At 58.9% G+C, this 16962-nt stretch overlaps 1 protein-coding gene across 3 annotated transcripts; it reads right to left on the minus strand.

Moving 5' to 3' along the window:
- Positions 1-1316: 1316 nt before the first annotated feature.
- CDC34 (cell division cycle 34, ubiquitin conjugating enzyme) lies at positions 1317-12207 on the minus strand. 3 transcript variants are annotated; one of them, XM_012745890.3, is made up of 5 exons: positions 11828-12207; positions 8832-8918; positions 8610-8707; positions 7835-7969; positions 1317-2036 (listed from the first exon to the last, which is right to left on the minus strand). In XM_012745890.3, exons 1-5 carry the CDS (start codon positions 12002-12004, stop codon positions 1826-1828), a joined length of 708 nt encoding a protein of 235 aa, XP_012601344.1. In that variant the 5' UTR covers positions 12005-12207; the 3' UTR covers positions 1317-1825. The 3 variants fall into 3 exon arrangements, with proteins under 3 accessions (XP_012601344.1, XP_075854454.1, XP_075854455.1); XM_075998340.1 differs by lacking the exon at positions 8610-8707 and adding an exon at positions 3663-3890 and having other exon boundaries at positions 1922-2036; positions 11828-12102; XM_075998339.1 differs by lacking the exon at positions 8610-8707 and having other exon boundaries at positions 1317-2032; positions 11828-12082.
- Positions 12208-16962: the final 4755 nt, after the last annotated feature.

A 16962-nucleotide genomic window follows, 5' to 3' on the forward strand; every position in this document is an offset into this window, starting at 1 on the left:
CAGCTGTGTCCCAAAGGTCCTTTGGGAGTCATGTGGGGCATAGTCTGAGGGGAAGAGGAGGCCAGAGTGGAGGTTTTTACATGCTGGCCACCAGGGCGCCACTTGAGAAGTGGGGCCTGCATCCCCTCCCCTCAAATCTGGGTAGAAACCATGTGGCCTGAGGCTGGTCAGAAAGGGCCCAGCTCCTGGCCCCTCGGCTTGGAGCCTGACCAGCAGCCATGCGGAACCCAGCCCAGGAGCCCAGCACCTCCTGTGACTTTAGCATCCCAGGGTCTGGGTCACCCCAGCGGAGGAGACAAGCCCCAAGCAGCTGACTAGCTCCCAACCTGCAGGAGCCACTAGGCAGGTGTGGGAACAGGGAGAGGCCCCGGGAGAGTGGGCGGGGAAACTTGTGCAAAAGGCCAGACACTGTCGCAGTGGCTCGGTTTTGCCCTTGGGACAGCATGTGAAGCAATGGTGTAGCTGTGCCGACAAACTTCACATACGACACGGGCACCCTGCATCTCGCTGTCTGCTGGGTCGCTGCTGTGGCGACCAAGGGAGCTGGCACCTGCTGAGCACTTGGAGAGGCCCCCAGATGCCGAGGGCTGGGACGGTGTCAAGCGCCTTAGAGTGACAGAGAGGCGGCGGAGGGCACGTGGCCATACAGGCGAGACTGGCCGGGCCAGGGCCCTCCGCGTGTAGGAAAAGCCAGCAAGGCTTTTCCTGGTGCTCCGGTGCAGCAGGACCTGGGAGGAGGGCACGCGGCTCTCTTGGCACTGCCTGCCCCACCCGGGCACTCACGTCTGGACCCCACCCCACCCCCACCTCCACCCAAACGCAGCCCAAGGTCTTGTGGCTGCAGTGATGGCCAGGCCCTGGCGCACGATGACCCGTGGGCAACTGGAGGCCTCCAGGCTGACACGTGTGGAGTGCCTTGGATGCCCGGAGGCAGGAGAGCCAGATCCTGGGGGAACCTGGTTCTGATGGCACCAGGATCAGAAGTCCAGTCATTCCTGGACTTTCCAGTTGCACAAAACAAGGCCACAGGCCGTGTGTACCCAGGGCTACGGTGAACCCAGCCTGGATGGGCATGCAGCCGAGGCCGGGGGTCATTTCTGCCCCGCGGACCTCGGGCCACCAGAACCAGTCCACGGCTGCAGTTCATTCAACACACGCAACAAACCAGCCGCCTCCTGCTCAGACCTCGCAGATCTGAAGATGTGGCTCCTTCTTGGAACGCACTGGCGACCCTGCCCCAAGGCTGGGCGTCAGCAGCGCTTGGTCACAGGTGGACCTCCTGGCTGCCTCTCCCTCCCAAGGAGAGGTTCTCTGTCTTCTCATAAAGTAGTTTTATTTAGATTTCAAACAAACCAAAGCAGAGAGAAGAGGCGGCCACAGCTATTCCGTCCACTCGTGAGCTGGGAAACACACCAAGTCTCTGGCTCCAGGCCACGGAGCTGCCCGGCCCCCAGTGGCGGCGGGAGCTGGCGCCCACACGTTCCCATCTGTGGCTCCACGTGGCTCCTCTGGGCTGTGGCCAGTCCCTGAAGTCAGGGCGTCCAAGCAGCAGTCAGGGCCACGCTGCCCTCCCGAGGGGAGACGGCGGCCACAGCCGGCCCAGGGTCCCCGAGCAAGGTGGGCAGCGGGCGGCCCCTCTTCTCTGAAGCGGAGGAAAACCCAGAACAAATACAGGGAAGGAAAAAAGACCTAAACTGAAACAACCAGAGGGGTGGGAACCAACACAACACCTCCCGTGAGGTAGAGTCTGCCACCTAAGAAGCCCATTCGGTCCAGTCCCAGTGAGGTAAAACTCTGTACGTTTATTGCGGCGGGGTGCGCGCTGTCAGGACCCCTCATTGCCAGAGTCGTCCTCGTCGTCCCCGAAGCAGCTGTCCGCCTCCTCCCCGTCGCCGTCCTCATAGTAGTCGTCGTAGAAGAGGTCTGAGCCCTCGTCGGGCGCGGGCGCCTTGGTCTTCACGCAGTACTCGGCCAGCGTGGTGGGCACCTTCACACCGTCACGCTCCGCGTCCACCTTGGTCCCCAGGACCTGCTTCCTGGGGGGACAGGGCAAGTGAGGGCTCCACTCACACCCAGCCCGGCCTGCCTGGAGTGCGCTCCTTCCTGACGCGCCGGGCCCTCTTTACAGAGCAGGGTAACTCCCTGCCACGGTGGGGACCCGGGAGGACGTGGCAGGCGGGGACACGGAGATGTGGGGCTGTGGGGGGAGACCGAGCCACACCCGCCCCACCCCGCCCACAGGAGCAGGGAAGGCAGCTCAGGGCCTGCGAGGGCAGAGAAGGCCAAGGGCAAGGCGGGAAGCCGCCGAACGCTCATTAGGATTTTAAGATCAAGCTGGGCCGTCAGTGCCTCTGGTAGGAAGGGAGGCCAAGTCAGCACAAGCGTCCAGAGGGCACCATGCCCTGAAGGCCCTAAAGAGGGCCTGTCCCCAACTCCACCTCCAGGATGCGTCACCAACACCCTGATGCCAGCACAGCAGGGTGAGGCTGCCAGGCTGTGCACACCAGGGACACGTGCACGCCAGGCCGAATCGCTGCCACCAGCTGTGTGCAATGCACCGGCCTGACAGAACGAGAACGAGGCCACAGCCTCAGGGATGGGGCTCAGGGCCCCGACCTGGCCAGGAGGTGTGGCCCTCGGGTGTGCACAGCCACTCGCCTGCACTGCAAGGCCCTAGGGTGGGGACGGACAGACGGACACCAACCCCAGCCCGGCAGCTTCTTGTTAGGAACCAAGTGGGGCTGCCCACGAGAGAGGCTGCCTCCAGCCTCTGGGGCATCCACACCAAGCACACGCACACAGGAGCCGGTTCCTCTGGGCTTGCCAGATGTCCGCCCCCAGCCGGGACGACCTCTGATCATGCCCGCAGTGCCCACCAACACCGGGCTCCTGACCCAGCCAGGCCCCGGCAGAAACGAACACGCACTCACAGACTCGAAACCATGCAGAAAGCAGGACCCCAGCCTTCCATGTGGGACATGTGAGCTGGCCCACAGGGAGTTTTGAGGGATAAAAATAGTCTGGCTCAAAATAGAAGTACCATATGACCCAGCAATGCCACTGCTGGGTATATGTCCAAAAGGAAGGAAATCAGTGCATCGAGAAGATAACCGCGTCCGAGTTCACTGCAGCCCTGTTCACAACAGCCAGGACTGGAGTCGAGCTACCTACGTGTCCACCGACGGGCGAGGACAGGAAAATGTGCAATATACACAATGGAATATCACACAGCTATAAACAAGAACGAGACCCTGCCATTTGCAATGTGATGCTAAGTGAAATTAGCCGGGCACAGAAAGACAAATCTCGCATGTTCTCACCCACATGTGGGAGCTAAGTATTAAAACCACTGATGTCATGGAGACAGAGTAGAATGATGGTTACCAGAGGGTGGGAAGGGCGGTGGGGAGGGGGAAAGGTGGGGATGGTGAACGGGTGCAAATCTATAGTTACAGTGAATGGTATTTGACAGCACAACAGAGTGGCAGTCAACAAGCCAGGGTATACCTCAAAATAGCTAAGAGAGGAATAGGAATGTTGCCCACACACAGAAACGACACACACTTGAGGTGATGGGTGCCCCAATGACCCTGCCCTGCTACACAGCCTAGGCCTGTATCAAAACGTCATAGGCACCCTATAAAAACAGCACTATTACTTACCTGTGATCATTTAAAAAAACAGTCTGGCTTTTACTTCTGCACTGGGACCTTGGGGGTGAGGGGACGCGGCCTGTGAGGGCGTCTGCTCAGCAAGGGTGAGGGGTCGGCAGGCGTGGGCACAGCACTGCCTGCGACTGCCTGGCACCGGGACGCTGCCCAGGACGACAAGAGGACGCTGGCAGAGCTGGTGAGGCGACTCCATCTGCTCATGGGTTCCCCCCTCAGGGTCTGGGCAGGGGAAAGGCACACGGATTATGTGAACAACATTTCATTTTTTACTTATTTGAGACAGGGCCCTGCTCCGTTGTCGAGGCTGGAATGCCATGGCATCATCATAGCTCACATTGCAGCCTCCAACTCCTGGGCTGAAAGGATCCTCCTGTGTCAGCCTCCCGAATAGCTGGGACTATAGGAGCTACCACACCTGGCTAATTTTTCTATTTTTAGTAGACACTGGGTCTTGCTCTTGGTTAGGTTGGTCTCGAACTCCTGACCTCAAGTGATCCTCCTGCTTTGGCCTCCCAGAGCGCTGGGATTACAGGCATGGGCCACCGTGTACAATATTTTAAAACCTGTTTTTAAAATTCTGCTTATACAAAATACCACAGGACAACCAACAAAGACAGGGGAGACCTAAATGAGGAAACTACGTGCATAATTTCACTGAGAGAAAGGGAAATTGAAACAAACAGCAAGGGATACTATGTAACAGGAAGAGCAGGAACTGTAGGTGTCAATCCTCCTAGACAAAGCCTGTGCCTTTGTCTCTGTGATCCAGGCACCAGCAGGGATTCACGTACAGGCTCATGCACACATGTAAAAACCACAAAAGTCCAGGATGACGAGCCGTGGGGCTCCGGGAAATGACGCCCACATAACAGGGAAAGGTGTGGGTGGGCACACACGCAGCCCCCAGGTAGAGCAGGAGCAGCCACCACGGGAGGCCCCAGTCCGTGGGGCCTAGTGAGCCCAGTGGCTGCGGCCGGTGTTGCCGGTGCTCTGCCCATGCAAGGGGCTGCTCAACGGATGGACTCACCAAATATAAACACCACAATGCCCCTGACTAGAAGGTCGGGCATGAGGAAGCATTTATGGCACACACCCACTTTTTTTTTTTTTTTGAGACAGAGTCTCACTCTGTTGCCCAGCTAGAGTGCCGTGGCATCAGCCTAGCTCACAGCAACCTCAAACTCCTGGGCTCAAGCGATCCTCCTGCCTCAGCCTCCCAAGTAGCTGGGACTACAGGCACGTGCCACCATGCCCAGCTAATTTTTTCTATATATATTAGTTGGCCAATTAATTTCTTTCTATTTATAGTAGAGATGGGGTCTTGCTCTTGCTCAGGCTGGTTTCAAACTCCTGACCTTGAGCAATCTGCCCGCCTCGGGCTCCCAGAGTGCCAGGATTACAGGCGTGAGCCACCATACCCGGCCACACACCCACTTTTTGACAAATATATATACACATATAAACTGAAAAACGCCTGGAAAGTGATACCAAAACATCCACCACTAGGTATTAGGATTAAATAACTTTCATTTCTATTTGCACTTTTTTTTTTTTTTTTGAGACAAGAGTCTCGCTTTGTTGCCCAGGCTAGAGTGAGTGCCCTGGCATCAGCCTAGCTCACAGCAACCTCAAATTCCTGGGCTCAAGCAATCCTCCTGCCTCAGCCTCCCGAGTAGCTGGGACTACAGGCATGCGCCACCATGCCCGGCTAATTTTTTCTATGTACATTAGTTGGCCAATTAATTTCTATTTTTATAGTAGAGATGGGGTCTCGCTCTTGCTCAGGCTGGTTTTGAACTCCTGACCTTGAGCAATCTGCCCGCCTCTGCCTCCCAGAGTACTAGGATTACAGGCATGAGCCACTGTACCCGGCCACTATTTGCACTTAAATAATTTTCTTTCTTTTTTTTTGAGACAGTCTCCCCGTCACCCAGGCTGGAGAGCAGCGGCGTCATCACAGCTCACTGCGGCCTCCAACTTGTGGGCTCAAACTATCTTCCTGCCTCAGCCTCCCAAAGTGCTGGGATCACAGGAGTGATCCACTGCACCTGGCCCTTAAGACAATTTTCTATCATGAACACGTTAATTTCTTGACAAAGTGTTGTCCTTGCAGCTTTGTGTGTATTTGCGCTGCGGTCCCCAATCCCCTGTCCCTGGCCTGTTTGGAACCAGGCCACACAGGAGCCGAGCAGTACGCAAGCCAGCAAGAGAAGCTTTGTCTGTACTTATAGCAGCTCTGCGTCCCTCGCGCCACCACCTGAGCTCTGCCTCCTGCCAGATCGGCGGCAGCCGTAGATCCTGGGTTGTGGTGAGTTGCCTGGCTATTTCATTACATGTGACAATGCAATAATAATAGAAGTAAAGTGCACAACAAATGGAACGCACTTGAATCGTCCTCAAACCACCTCCCCACCCCCATCTGTGGGAAACTGTCTTCCATGAAAGAGGTCCCTGATGCCAAGGTTGGGGACGCTGTGTTTGAGGCCCGGTGCGCAGAGCTCCCCCCCAAGCAGGAGCCCCCGCCGCCACAGGGTGTCCCACTCTTCTCAAACCACCACTCCCCTGCCTTGCTGCCTGGCACCGCCTGCACCCCAGATGTCCTGTTAACAGGACCTGCACTGGCACTCCCTTCTGCCTGGCGGCGTCCACACGGCACAGCGCTGCACAGTCCACGTGGGTGTGTGGATCAGTGGCTCATACCTACATGTGGGCTGACCACAGTCTGCTCAACCTTCACCTGCTGATGTGTATTCGGGGTGTTGCCTGTTTCTGGAAAACAGCTGTTGTGAACACTTCTGTGCCTAAAAGGTGTGGACACGTGCCTCCATCTCTCAGCTAAACACTCGGCAATGGAATGGCCAGGCCCCCAGGCAGGTGTGTACCTAATTCTTTATTTATTTGATTGAAATATAAATGATAAACTGAAAAAGCATTTGGGAAAAAAACCAAAGGGTTAAGTCTGTCATAAAATGGGTCAGTAAGCCCCAGCTGAAAGTGACAATGGACAAAGGACAAAGAATCTCAGAGTGCGAGAGAACAGGACAGGGATGGGCCAGGGGCTAGGGCACGCACCCACCCCCAGTCCAGGCCTGGAGCAAAGTCCCGCCTGTTTCCAAGGAGGCCCCTTTCCAAAGATGCCCACATTGGGAGAAACCAGAAACAACTCAAAGTGAAAAAAGCGGAAGGGCTAACTCTGGAAATCCATAAACAAGACTCTGCTTTTATAACACGGAAAAGAGTATTTTCCTGTCTTTGGAAAATGATTCTAAATTTCAAAATCACAAACATAAGAGATATTTAGGCAGCAAACTATTAAAACGTGCTTTATGTTCACACGGCAAGTTACCAAGACAGTGTGTGATGCACGATCTCAACGATACCCCAAACCGAGGCTGACCGACAAAGCCGTGTAGCAGGTGGCCCCTGAGCAGCCGGACATGGACTCCTGGTTGACAGTGGACAGGCACCACCACAGCACAAGGACCAAAACATAAACCAGGGGGAGGAGCTGGGCTGGGTCAACCAGGGGCACACAGCACACCGGGAGGGCCAGGCGTGTCTGGCGTCTAGTGAGGAAGCAAAACACAGTGGTAGAGCCCGGCTGGCAGCTGGCGGGCAGTGGGCTCTTGCTCCTATTCTACACCACTGCTGGTGCATGGACATTGTACACACTACACTTGAGCAGTGCACGTCCTGTTACGTGTACTTGCTTATCTCTTAGAGACAGGGCCTTGCTCTGCCAGGCTGGAGCGCAGTGCTGTTTTCGCAGCTCACTGCAGCCTCCAACTTCTGGCCTCAAGGCATCCTCTCACCTCAGTCTCCCCAGCAGCTGGGATTACAGGTGGGTGCCCCCCCCACACCTGGTTACGTTTATACTATGCGATTGTATGAATGGAAAATTTCATGATGCAAAAAAGAAAAACAAAAAACCGCCTAATTTCCAAAAAAAGAAGAAAAGAGACCCGAAGCTCTTGACTTGAAGCCAGCTGGACCCTTCCCGCCGGGGGCTTGGCTTTGACTCGGACAGACGTGGCCCCATAAAGAAGCAGCACCCAGGAAGCCCCTCTGAGCTGGGCCTGTAGTGCCGCAGCGGCGGCAGGGAGCAGGTGGCCGGCCTGCGCCCTGTGCAGGAGTCTGTTTACAGGGAGCCCGCCTGCCCTCACCGGATGATGTCTGTGTACTCCCGGTCCTTCCCTTTGCTCTCTTTCCACTTCCTGTACATCACCGAGGCGTCGACGTTGGCTGGCGAGAAGGTGTTGGGCTCGTTCAGGAGGGAGATCACGCTCAGGAGGATGGTCCTGGGGAGAGACTGAGTCAGGCACGGAAGGCCCACGTGGCTCTGCCTCGGCTACACCACCCAGCCTGCATCCAACGTCACAAACAGGAGCCAGGAGGCCAAACATGGCCCAGGGAACCCGAGCCTCCAGCTTCTTTCAGGCCCTGAGAGGCACCATGGACTTGTGGACACGGCCAGGTGCACCCCCACCCCCGTCACCACCAGATGACGTCTGCCTGGCCTTCCACAGCCTCTGCTTGTGTTCCAGGCCCCCAAGACTATATGAGCTGGAACAGGGAGTGGCTGAGCTCTGGCCAGACCTGTGCCGGTCTCCTCCCACCTTTGACTCCTGTCCCAAGAGTAGTCGGGGCAGCCAGCCCGGACCACTTCCTTCAGACCCAGGCACTGCCCTCATCCCCTGCAGGTCCTGCCTGGGCGGGACTTGAGGCCGGAAAGGCAACAATGCAAGGTGCCTGCACCCAGGGACCTAGCTGTGGGCAGCACACGCAGTGTAAGGGAGCCCACTCATGGAGACAGGGCCAGGAGGGAGGGAGACCCCAGGATGAGGTGGTGGGGCTGGCCCCAGGGGTCCTGGGTGCCCTGCTGGGCAAACACCACAGCGGGGTAGGCCTCCCCACCCCGAGGCAGGGATCCCAGCCTACCTGACATTCTGGGTGGGGTTCCACCGCTCTGAGGGCAGTTCCCCACTCTGGGGGTCGTCGACTGGGGGGTGTAGGATGGAGATACACACGTCCCCTGTCTGTACGAGAGGGGACAGGTCAGCACTGGCCTCCAGGCTCCTGTGACAGCTCCCCCCACACCCAGCTCCCACTCGCCCAGGTCTGCAGATGAAGACCCCAGGCCATAGGGGGAGGCCAGCTCACCTCGTAGATGTTAGGGTGCCACATCTTGGTCAGGAACCGAAAGGCTGGCGGGGAGTAAGGGTAGTCGATGGGGAACTTGAGGCGCGCCTGTGTGTGGGGGGCAGAAAGCAGGGGGCCTCAGCTGGAGCCTGACCCCTCCCCTGCCAGGGCCCCGTTTCACAGGATCACCTGGGCCAATTACTCTGAGTGCTGGTGTTTGGGGCATGTGGGTGAGAGAGATGCCTCATCCTGGCCAAGGCAGGGACGGTTTTGGGGTCAGGTCCATGACAGGCTGCCTCAGGCCTTTTTGGAGTCACTGGAGCTGATCCTAGCCCCTAGCAGTCCAGGTGGCCAGGGGCTGGCCAGCATAGCTGCCAGGGGGCACTGCAGCCGGAGCAGCTCCGAGCCCCTGGCAGTCCAGGCCAGGTGAGTGGGACTGAGGTGGCAGGCACGCCCCAGCAGTCAGCTGAATGGACTGGCAGGGGCCCCACCTCTGGGGCTGCAGCGTCCAGGTTGGGGGGGGGTTAGAAGAGATGTGTGCTCACTCAGCAAACATTTCAAACACCTGCCACGGGCCAGGCCCTGGGAGGAGATGAGTCAGCATAGGCTTTCTGCCCTTAGGTATCTGGTCTTGGGGGGTCAGGCAGGCAGACCGACAGGTCACAGAAGCATGGCAGGACCTGTTCCATGTCAGCACCTCCCCTGGCCAAGGGCTGCCACAATCTGAGCCACTTGCCCAGGTTACAGAGCTGCTCAGCCTCTGGCCTGGGTTGTGATACCCGCCCACTGCCTTCCTGGCTATCAGCAGGTAAACAAGGAAGACTCGTGAGCCCCAGTGTCAGGCCCTGGGGGTTTGGCCCAGAGGTCCTGCTAGTGCTTTGAGTTCCAAGGGGCTGAGGCTGGGGCCGCCTTTGCTGCAGCCCCGTAAAGGCCGAGCTTTGGAGAAGCCCCTGCTGGGCAGAGAGGGCACTTGGGGAAATGCTTCTGTTTGAGGGTGAACACACTAAGGCCCTGGGAGGCAAGTAACTTGCCCATGACCACAGAGCAAGCCTGAGACTTGGGTCTCGAGGCACCTGCCCACAAGTGTCCCGAGCCTAGTGCTGGGTTCTAAGCAGAGGTCTTTGAGAACAGCCAAGGCCTCTACAGCAGAGCAGGGAGATACGGCCTCAGCTGCACCGAGTCCCACCATGTACGCCTCTTTTTTTTTTTTTTTTTGCCAACCCCGCAGCCTAAGCCTCTTGTTTTAAGCAGCCCAGAGATGCCTTTCACTGCTGAGCACGCTGAGGCTCAAAGGACAGCACCTTGCCCGAGGGCACAGAGCAGGCGAGCTGTGAAGAGGGTCTCTGGGGCACCCCCTTCAGCACACAGCACTGCCCCCTCGGCTCACAAGGCTCACATAGGAGAATTGGGGAGACCTGGCTGCCAGAGCAAGGCCTGAAGTGGCTGGGAAGCAGCAGTAGCCCTGGGCACTTCACAGTCCTGTGTTTCTACACCCTTCTCCCCACTCAACCGACTTGAATTAGGCAGAGCCACCCTGGGTCCCATGCTGCCTTAAGAGGAGAGTGCAGAACCTGCGGCACATGTAGCTGAGGTCTGGCACCCGTGCTGTTCTCCTCCAGAAAGATAGGATTATCCCCTCTCATGCCAGCCTAGAGAGCTCTGCCCACATCCCCTGCAAGTGGTTGGGGGAGCAGGAGCCAGAAACCTGGGCTCTTTCCTTCCTGACCAGCAGCCTCCTTTAGAGGCCTGGCCTCATGGTGGGGCTCGGACTGTCCCATCCCACTCCAGGCTGTAACCCAGAACCAACCCAGCAATCGCCCCCTAGACCAGGCTGCTGACCTCACAGCCACTGAGCAGGCTCGGCTCAAACATTAGCCCAGAGCGCAAACAGACATCTGTCCAGGCAGCATCACCCCCCTCCCCTGACTCCACCCCGAAGCCTGCCCTGTCTGTGGTTTCTGCTGCCACCCAGCCTTCCAGCCAAAGCAGAAGCAGGCTGTGCCCGGGCCCTTGGCAGACTCCTGCGCGGGGGGCTGGCTCCCCATCTTACACACAGGGAGACCCCTTGCCTTGTCCCTCTAGCCCCAAGAAAGTCCTTGCATCTCTTAGAGGATTCCACAGCTATGGCTGGGCTCAGATGGTGAAATGGAGAAAACTGCCCTGGTTTTGGCCTAAGTCCTTTCCACACCTGACGGGAATAGTCTCCCTGCTCCCAACAACTACTAAAACAAGGAGCTGGGAATGAAATCACCAGAAAGCAAAGAAAGGGCCTAGAACCCGCGATTTGGGTCCCAAAAAGACACCTGCTCAGTGGAATATGAAAAAGACCAGCGGGGGTGAAAGAGGAGACCGAACTTTGCAGGTCCGGGTCCAGGACGCTAGCAGGGGCCTGGGGGGTGGCTCTAGGGAGCAGAGTGGGAGGGACCGCCCCTCCCTCACCCTTCCCTGGAGAACAGGTTACATAAAGTTGCGGATGAGACTGGAGCGCCTGGCCGGCTGCTATCGGCAAGAGTGGCCGCTTTCCAAGCAGGTCGTGGCTGCCAAGGCCTCATCCGGGCCTTTGTTGGAACCCGAGCAAGTGGCCGCGCCAGCCACCCCTGGCTGGCCTCCCTCCCTTCCCCACCGGCCCTGAGCTCCCCAACAATAGCAACTCGCCGGTTCTGGGGAGGCCTCTTTGTCTCCTCCGGGGAGGGGGCGGGGAAGCAGCTGAAAGGCTGGGGTTTGCCCCGGGTCTCCCTTTGCCTCTCCCGCATGGCCGGGCGAGGGAAGGGCGGCAGTCCCAGCCCTCCCAGGGGTGAGGTAAGCAAGAGCTCCACAGCCGGTCAAAGTCGGCAGGGCCCCGGGGCTCCTCTGCAGGGCCGGCAGACTAACCGGGAGACAGCGAGGCCTTCGGTGCCCGGAGGAACTGGGGGTTCTTGGGGAGTCCCAGGGCTAGACTGCAGCAGCGAAGGAGGGTCCCCGCACCCAGAGGGGAAGCTGAGCCGCCCGCCAGAGGCTGCGAGGCCCGCCTGGCTCACCTTGAAGTAGCCGCCCTCGTAGTAGGTGTTGGGGGGCCCGAAGATGGCCACCTCCCAGTTGTACAGGTCGCCCTCATCCACCAGGGTCACGCGGAAGCCCTCGACCGGCTCCTCCTGCAGCCCCTTGAGCTCGAGCAGCAGCGCCTTCTGCGAGCTGGGCACCAGTGGCCTGGCCATGGCGGCGGCGGCGGCGGCGGAGGGGCCCGGGGTCGGGGGCGCGCTGGGCCGCGGGGCCGCCGCGAGCTCGCGAGACGGGCCGGGCCGCGCGCCGGCCGGGGGGGAGCCGCTGGGGCCGCCGCCGCCTTCCTCCTCAACGCCGCCGCCGCCGCCGCCGCCCGGGGCCCCCGAGCGCTCCACTCGCTCTGGCGCCGCCGCCGCCCGGCGCTGCCTCGGCCCGGCCCGCGCGCCCCGCCCGCGCTGCGCCTGCGCGCCGCGGCCGGGCCCCACTGCGCCTGCGCGCCCGCCCGCGGGGCACGCCGGGAAGTGCCGCCGCCGCCGCCCCGCCCGCTCGCGCGCGGGGAGGGAGGGGCCGCGGGCGCCTGGCGCTTCCGAGCTGCCGCCGCCGCCGCGCTCCGACTGCTCCGGACGCCCGTGCGCGGGGACGGGCAGGGCTGGGCTGCGCCGCTTGGCCCGGCCGCCAGGCTTTTGGGGTCCTTTTTGTGACGTCCCGCGGGGGCGGGGCCGCGGGCGGGGAATTGGGGAGGGACCCGGGGCGGGGTCCACGGGCGGGGCGGGGTCTCGGCTAGGTGACTGCTGACGGCTGGTCCCCCACTCAGCTTCCCCGCGGGGACAGGAGTGGGCGGGCGAGTTGTCCTCGTGGGTCTCCCTGGCAAAGCAGAGCGGGACGAGGCCGAGAGCTCGCCCGGTCCGAAGACTGGGCGCTGCCTCAGTTTCCCGTGAAGCCGGGCTGAGAACTGGGCCAAGGTCCGGGCGGGGTCAGTGAGGGACCCCAGGGGGCAGGCGTGCCCAGCTGGACACCTGAGTGGTGAGAGGTTGGCAAGATGCTCCTTCCAGAGAAATTGGGAAGGAAATGGGTCTCGATTCAGCACTTGACCTGGTTCAGGCCCCCATCCTGACAGAGCCAGAACTCCCACCCTGAGCCCCCACCCCAAGTTGAGTCTTGAACCTGGCTGGCTGTGTCCTCACTTCAGGCTGAACTCTTATTCCACCTGATTTTTTTTTTTTTTTTGAGACAGAGTCTCACTCTGTTGCCCAGGCTAGAGTGAGTGCCGTGGCGTCAGCCTAGCTCACAGCAACCTCAAACTCCTGGGCTCAAGCCATCCTCCTGCCTCAGCTTCCCGAGTAGCTGGGACTACAGGCATGCACCACCATGCCAGGCTATTTTTTTTCTCTCTCTATATATATTTTAGTTGTCCAGCTAATTTTCTATTTTTAGTAGAGACAGGGTCTCTTGCTCAGGCTGGTCTCAAACTCCTGAGCTCAAACGATCCACCCATCTCGGCCTCCCAGTGTTAGGATTACAGGTGTGAACCACTGCCCGGCCCCCACCTGAGTCTTGACCCCTGCTGAGCCCTTAACCTGGGCTCCGCCATGACCCCATCTGGGCTCTGACCCGGCTGAGTCCTGGCCCAGACACCCACATGGCCCTCGCCTGGACACTGGGTCAGGAGAGCAGGATGTGGTGAGGACAGCTCAGCAGAGTGTCCCCAGCGGGGCCAGGCGTGGCCCCCATGCCTGCGGCCTTGCTGGCTCTGGTCCTGGGCTGCCCACAGCTGCACCAACCCCTTGGGCTGGGCCCAGGGTGACTGCCTCCCACAGACGCCCAACACCTGGCCCCTGGCCTCTGGAGTCTGGTGTTCCAGCTGGGGATAGGCAAGTCAACCTGTCAAGGGAAAGGAAAATAGAACATCGAGGGTGGGGAGGGACCAAGGGGTCTGAGAAAGAGCCACCACTTCCTGTGACCTCCTGGGCCTTGGCTTGTGCATTCGTAAGGAACCTCTGGGCTTCCTCTCTCAGGCCCAGAGTGAAACGAGGGTGCCTAGATCTGTGGGGCCCTCTGGCACCCTTTGCCAGGTGTTCTGGGTGCCCTTTGACCCTCATTCTCTTCCGTACCACATGGCTGTCAGTAGTGCCAATGTCATAGAGCTGGCATGCAGCAGCTGTCAACAAATAGTAATTAGAATTAATCATGATTCTTCATCTGAGGTTTCCCAAGATCTTTCCTATGTATACCTCACGTCCCGGGAGGTACTGGGTGGGAAGACGGAAGGACGGAAGTACTGGGTTTACTAGCCCCTGCAACTGATCCTGCTTGGGCCCCAGCCTCCAGGAAAGCCTGTTTCTCTGGCTTCAGGTCACCCTGGAGTGGTGGACAGCTGCGGTTTTGCTTGCCTGTTTTCTGGCCATAGCACTCAATTTTGTTTTGGGGGCTCCCTACTCAGTCTGAAAGGTTTGAACTAGACAGACCCCAAGTCCTGGCTGAATGAAGGGGGTCATCTAATTGGAGTGTTCCTGGCCCTGTTTACCCTGGGCTGCAGTGGTTGGTTAAGGAACAGGCGTGAAACTTCTGACCATCTTAGATACAGCGCTGGGACATTTTCTGGGGTCACAGTGCTGGGGCGGCAGAGCAAGGAGAACCTGGGCTGGAGTGATGCGGTGCCATCTTTTCACCACAAGGCCTTAAAGTCAGCACTCAGGAGAGCTTAGCCAACCAAGGAGAGAAAATGTTGATAATTTGGTTTGTGCTCCTGGATCCAGCCACACCTGAGCTCCACTGCAGGTTCCAATGATCCAAGTCTATAAATTCCTTATTTTTTTTATTAAGCCAGCTTGAGCTGGGCCTACCATCGCATGCCACAGAAGAGCCCTAAACTCAAATCTAGTTTCCACTATGATCGTGGACATATTCCTCAAATGCTAAACGAAATTTCATTTTCTTTATCTACAAAATGGATTAAATGAGATAGTGTGTGAAAAGCATACTGTGAAGCCCAAGTGGCCATAGAGACTTATAGGACAGCATCTTATTGCTATCATGCCCTGTTGGGAAGAAAGATATGGCCTCAGGAGGCAAAGGGGATACATGTGACAGAGTCAGAAGACAAAGTGTATGGCTGAGGCAGCAGCTCACGCCTTAATCCCAGCACTCTGGGAGGCCAAGGACAGAGGATCCCTTGAGGCCAAGAGTTGAAGGCTGCAGTCAGCTATGATGACACCACTGCACTCCAGCCTGGGTGACAGAGTGAGACTCTGCCTGAAAAAAAAGAAAAGGCTCACGCCTGTAATCCTAGCACTCTGGGAGGCTGAGGCAGGTGGATTGCTTGAATTCAGAAGTTCGAAACCAAGGCCGGGTATGATGGCTCATGCCTGTAATCCTAGCACTCTGGGAGGCCGAGGCGGGCGGATTGCTCGAGGTCAGGAGTTTGAAACCAGCCTGAGCAACAGCGAGACCCTGTCTCTACTATAAAAATAGAAAGAAATTAATTGGCCAAATAATATATATAGAAAAAATGAGCCGGGCATGGTGGCACATGCCTGTAGTCCCAGCTACTCGGGAGGCTGAGGCAGGAGGATCGCTTGAGCCCAGGAGTTTGAGGTTGCTGTGAGCTAGGCTGACGCCATGGCACTCACTCTAGCCTGGGCAACAAAGTGAGACTCTGTTTCAAAAAAAAAAAAGAGCTTTGCCAGTGGGATTAAGGACCTTGAGATGGGAGATCATCCTGGATGACAGCGGGGTTGAGGGGGGGGGCAGTGTCAGCACAGGGTCCTCCAACGAGGGGCAGGGGGGTCGGGGCAGAGACTGGAAGACGCTCGCTGCTGGCTCTGGAGGGGGAGGAAGGGCCCCGAGCTGAGGGACAGGGTGGCCACTGGACGCTGGGAAAGGCGGGAGGCGGTTCTCCCCTGGAGCCCCAGGAGGGACCGGCCCTGCCTCGCCGATTCCAAGATTTCTGCCCTCCAGACTGTGAGATAATAAGTTTGTGTTGTTTGAAGTCATTAAGTTTGTGGCATTAGTTACAGCAGCGATAGGGACTGAACACACTTGTCTCAAGGAGCTTCAGATGCCTCCGACAAATTCCTCCCTCCCTCCCTCCCTCCCTGGCCTTCCACGTGCAAATCTAGGTCTGGCCGTGCAGCAGACAGTAAACAAGCGAGTCCCTGCCCTCAGAACACAGGCCGGAAACAAGTAATTTCTGTGAAGGACAGTGAAGTATTCCAGGGGTCGGCAGCAGGGAGGGCGCAGGAAGACAACTCTCAGGAGGTGACATCTGGGCAGAGACCTGATGGAGTGCGGAAGTGGCCCCTGCGGGAAGTGTCACGGGAGCGGGAACGGCGTGTGCAAAGGCCACGCGGCGGGGGCGAGCTGGACAGGCTGGAGGCTGGCGTGGCTGGGCGCCACGTGGGGGACAGAGGCACCAACAGGCTGGGGGAGTCTCTCAGCTCCATTTTCCCGGGAGCCAACTGGCTCCCAGGCCTCGCGGGGACAAGAGGGCCCAGGTCTTCCCAGCTCAGCCCCAGCACTGTGTTCCCAGAAAGAGTCCCAGGGTGGCTGGAGTCCCCACCACCGAGGCCAGGGGCCTGGAATGTCCGACTGGCCGAAAGGTGGTGGTGGTGGTCCAGGAGGACTGGGGTGCTGGCTGGACCCTCCAGGGCCTGGGTGGGCGCAGGGGTTTCCACGGAGACCAGAAACTCCATAGGAGCCCCAGGGTCGGGGAGGGCCTGGGGTTCCCCATGGAGACAGCAGGAGGTGGGGGGCTTGGTGCCCCAGACGTGCTTGGCCACAGGCTGGTGAGCACTGAGGGGAGGAGGGGCCCCGATCAGAGCCTGGAGGGCACGTTCCACCAGCTGGGAAGAGAGAGGAGCCCCCTAGGGGATCTGGGGGGCTGGGATGGTGGTATTGCCAGAGCAGGTTGCAGGGCTCGACGCTGGCAGGCCAGGCCGGGCAGATCAGGCCACCTTCCTGCGGCTGTGCTAACAAGGGCCAAGCCAGGATCAGCACAAATGGGGACTTCTGGCCCTGAGGCCAGGTGCCACAGGTGGTGCAGGGAAGCTGCGCAGGGCAGGGCCGGCTCGTGTATCCCCTCGCCAGCCACTGTTGGCTGCGTCTGCCCTAGGCAGTGGTGGATGGAACCTTCTAGGCCCTGCGTCCCTGTCCTGGTGTCTAGAACAGTTCAGCA

Source organism: Microcebus murinus, chromosome 27, assembly GCF_040939455.1.
Source record: "Microcebus murinus isolate Inina chromosome 27, M.murinus_Inina_mat1.0, whole genome shotgun sequence".
Lineage (NCBI taxonomy): Eukaryota > Metazoa > Chordata > Mammalia > Primates > Cheirogaleidae > Microcebus > Microcebus murinus.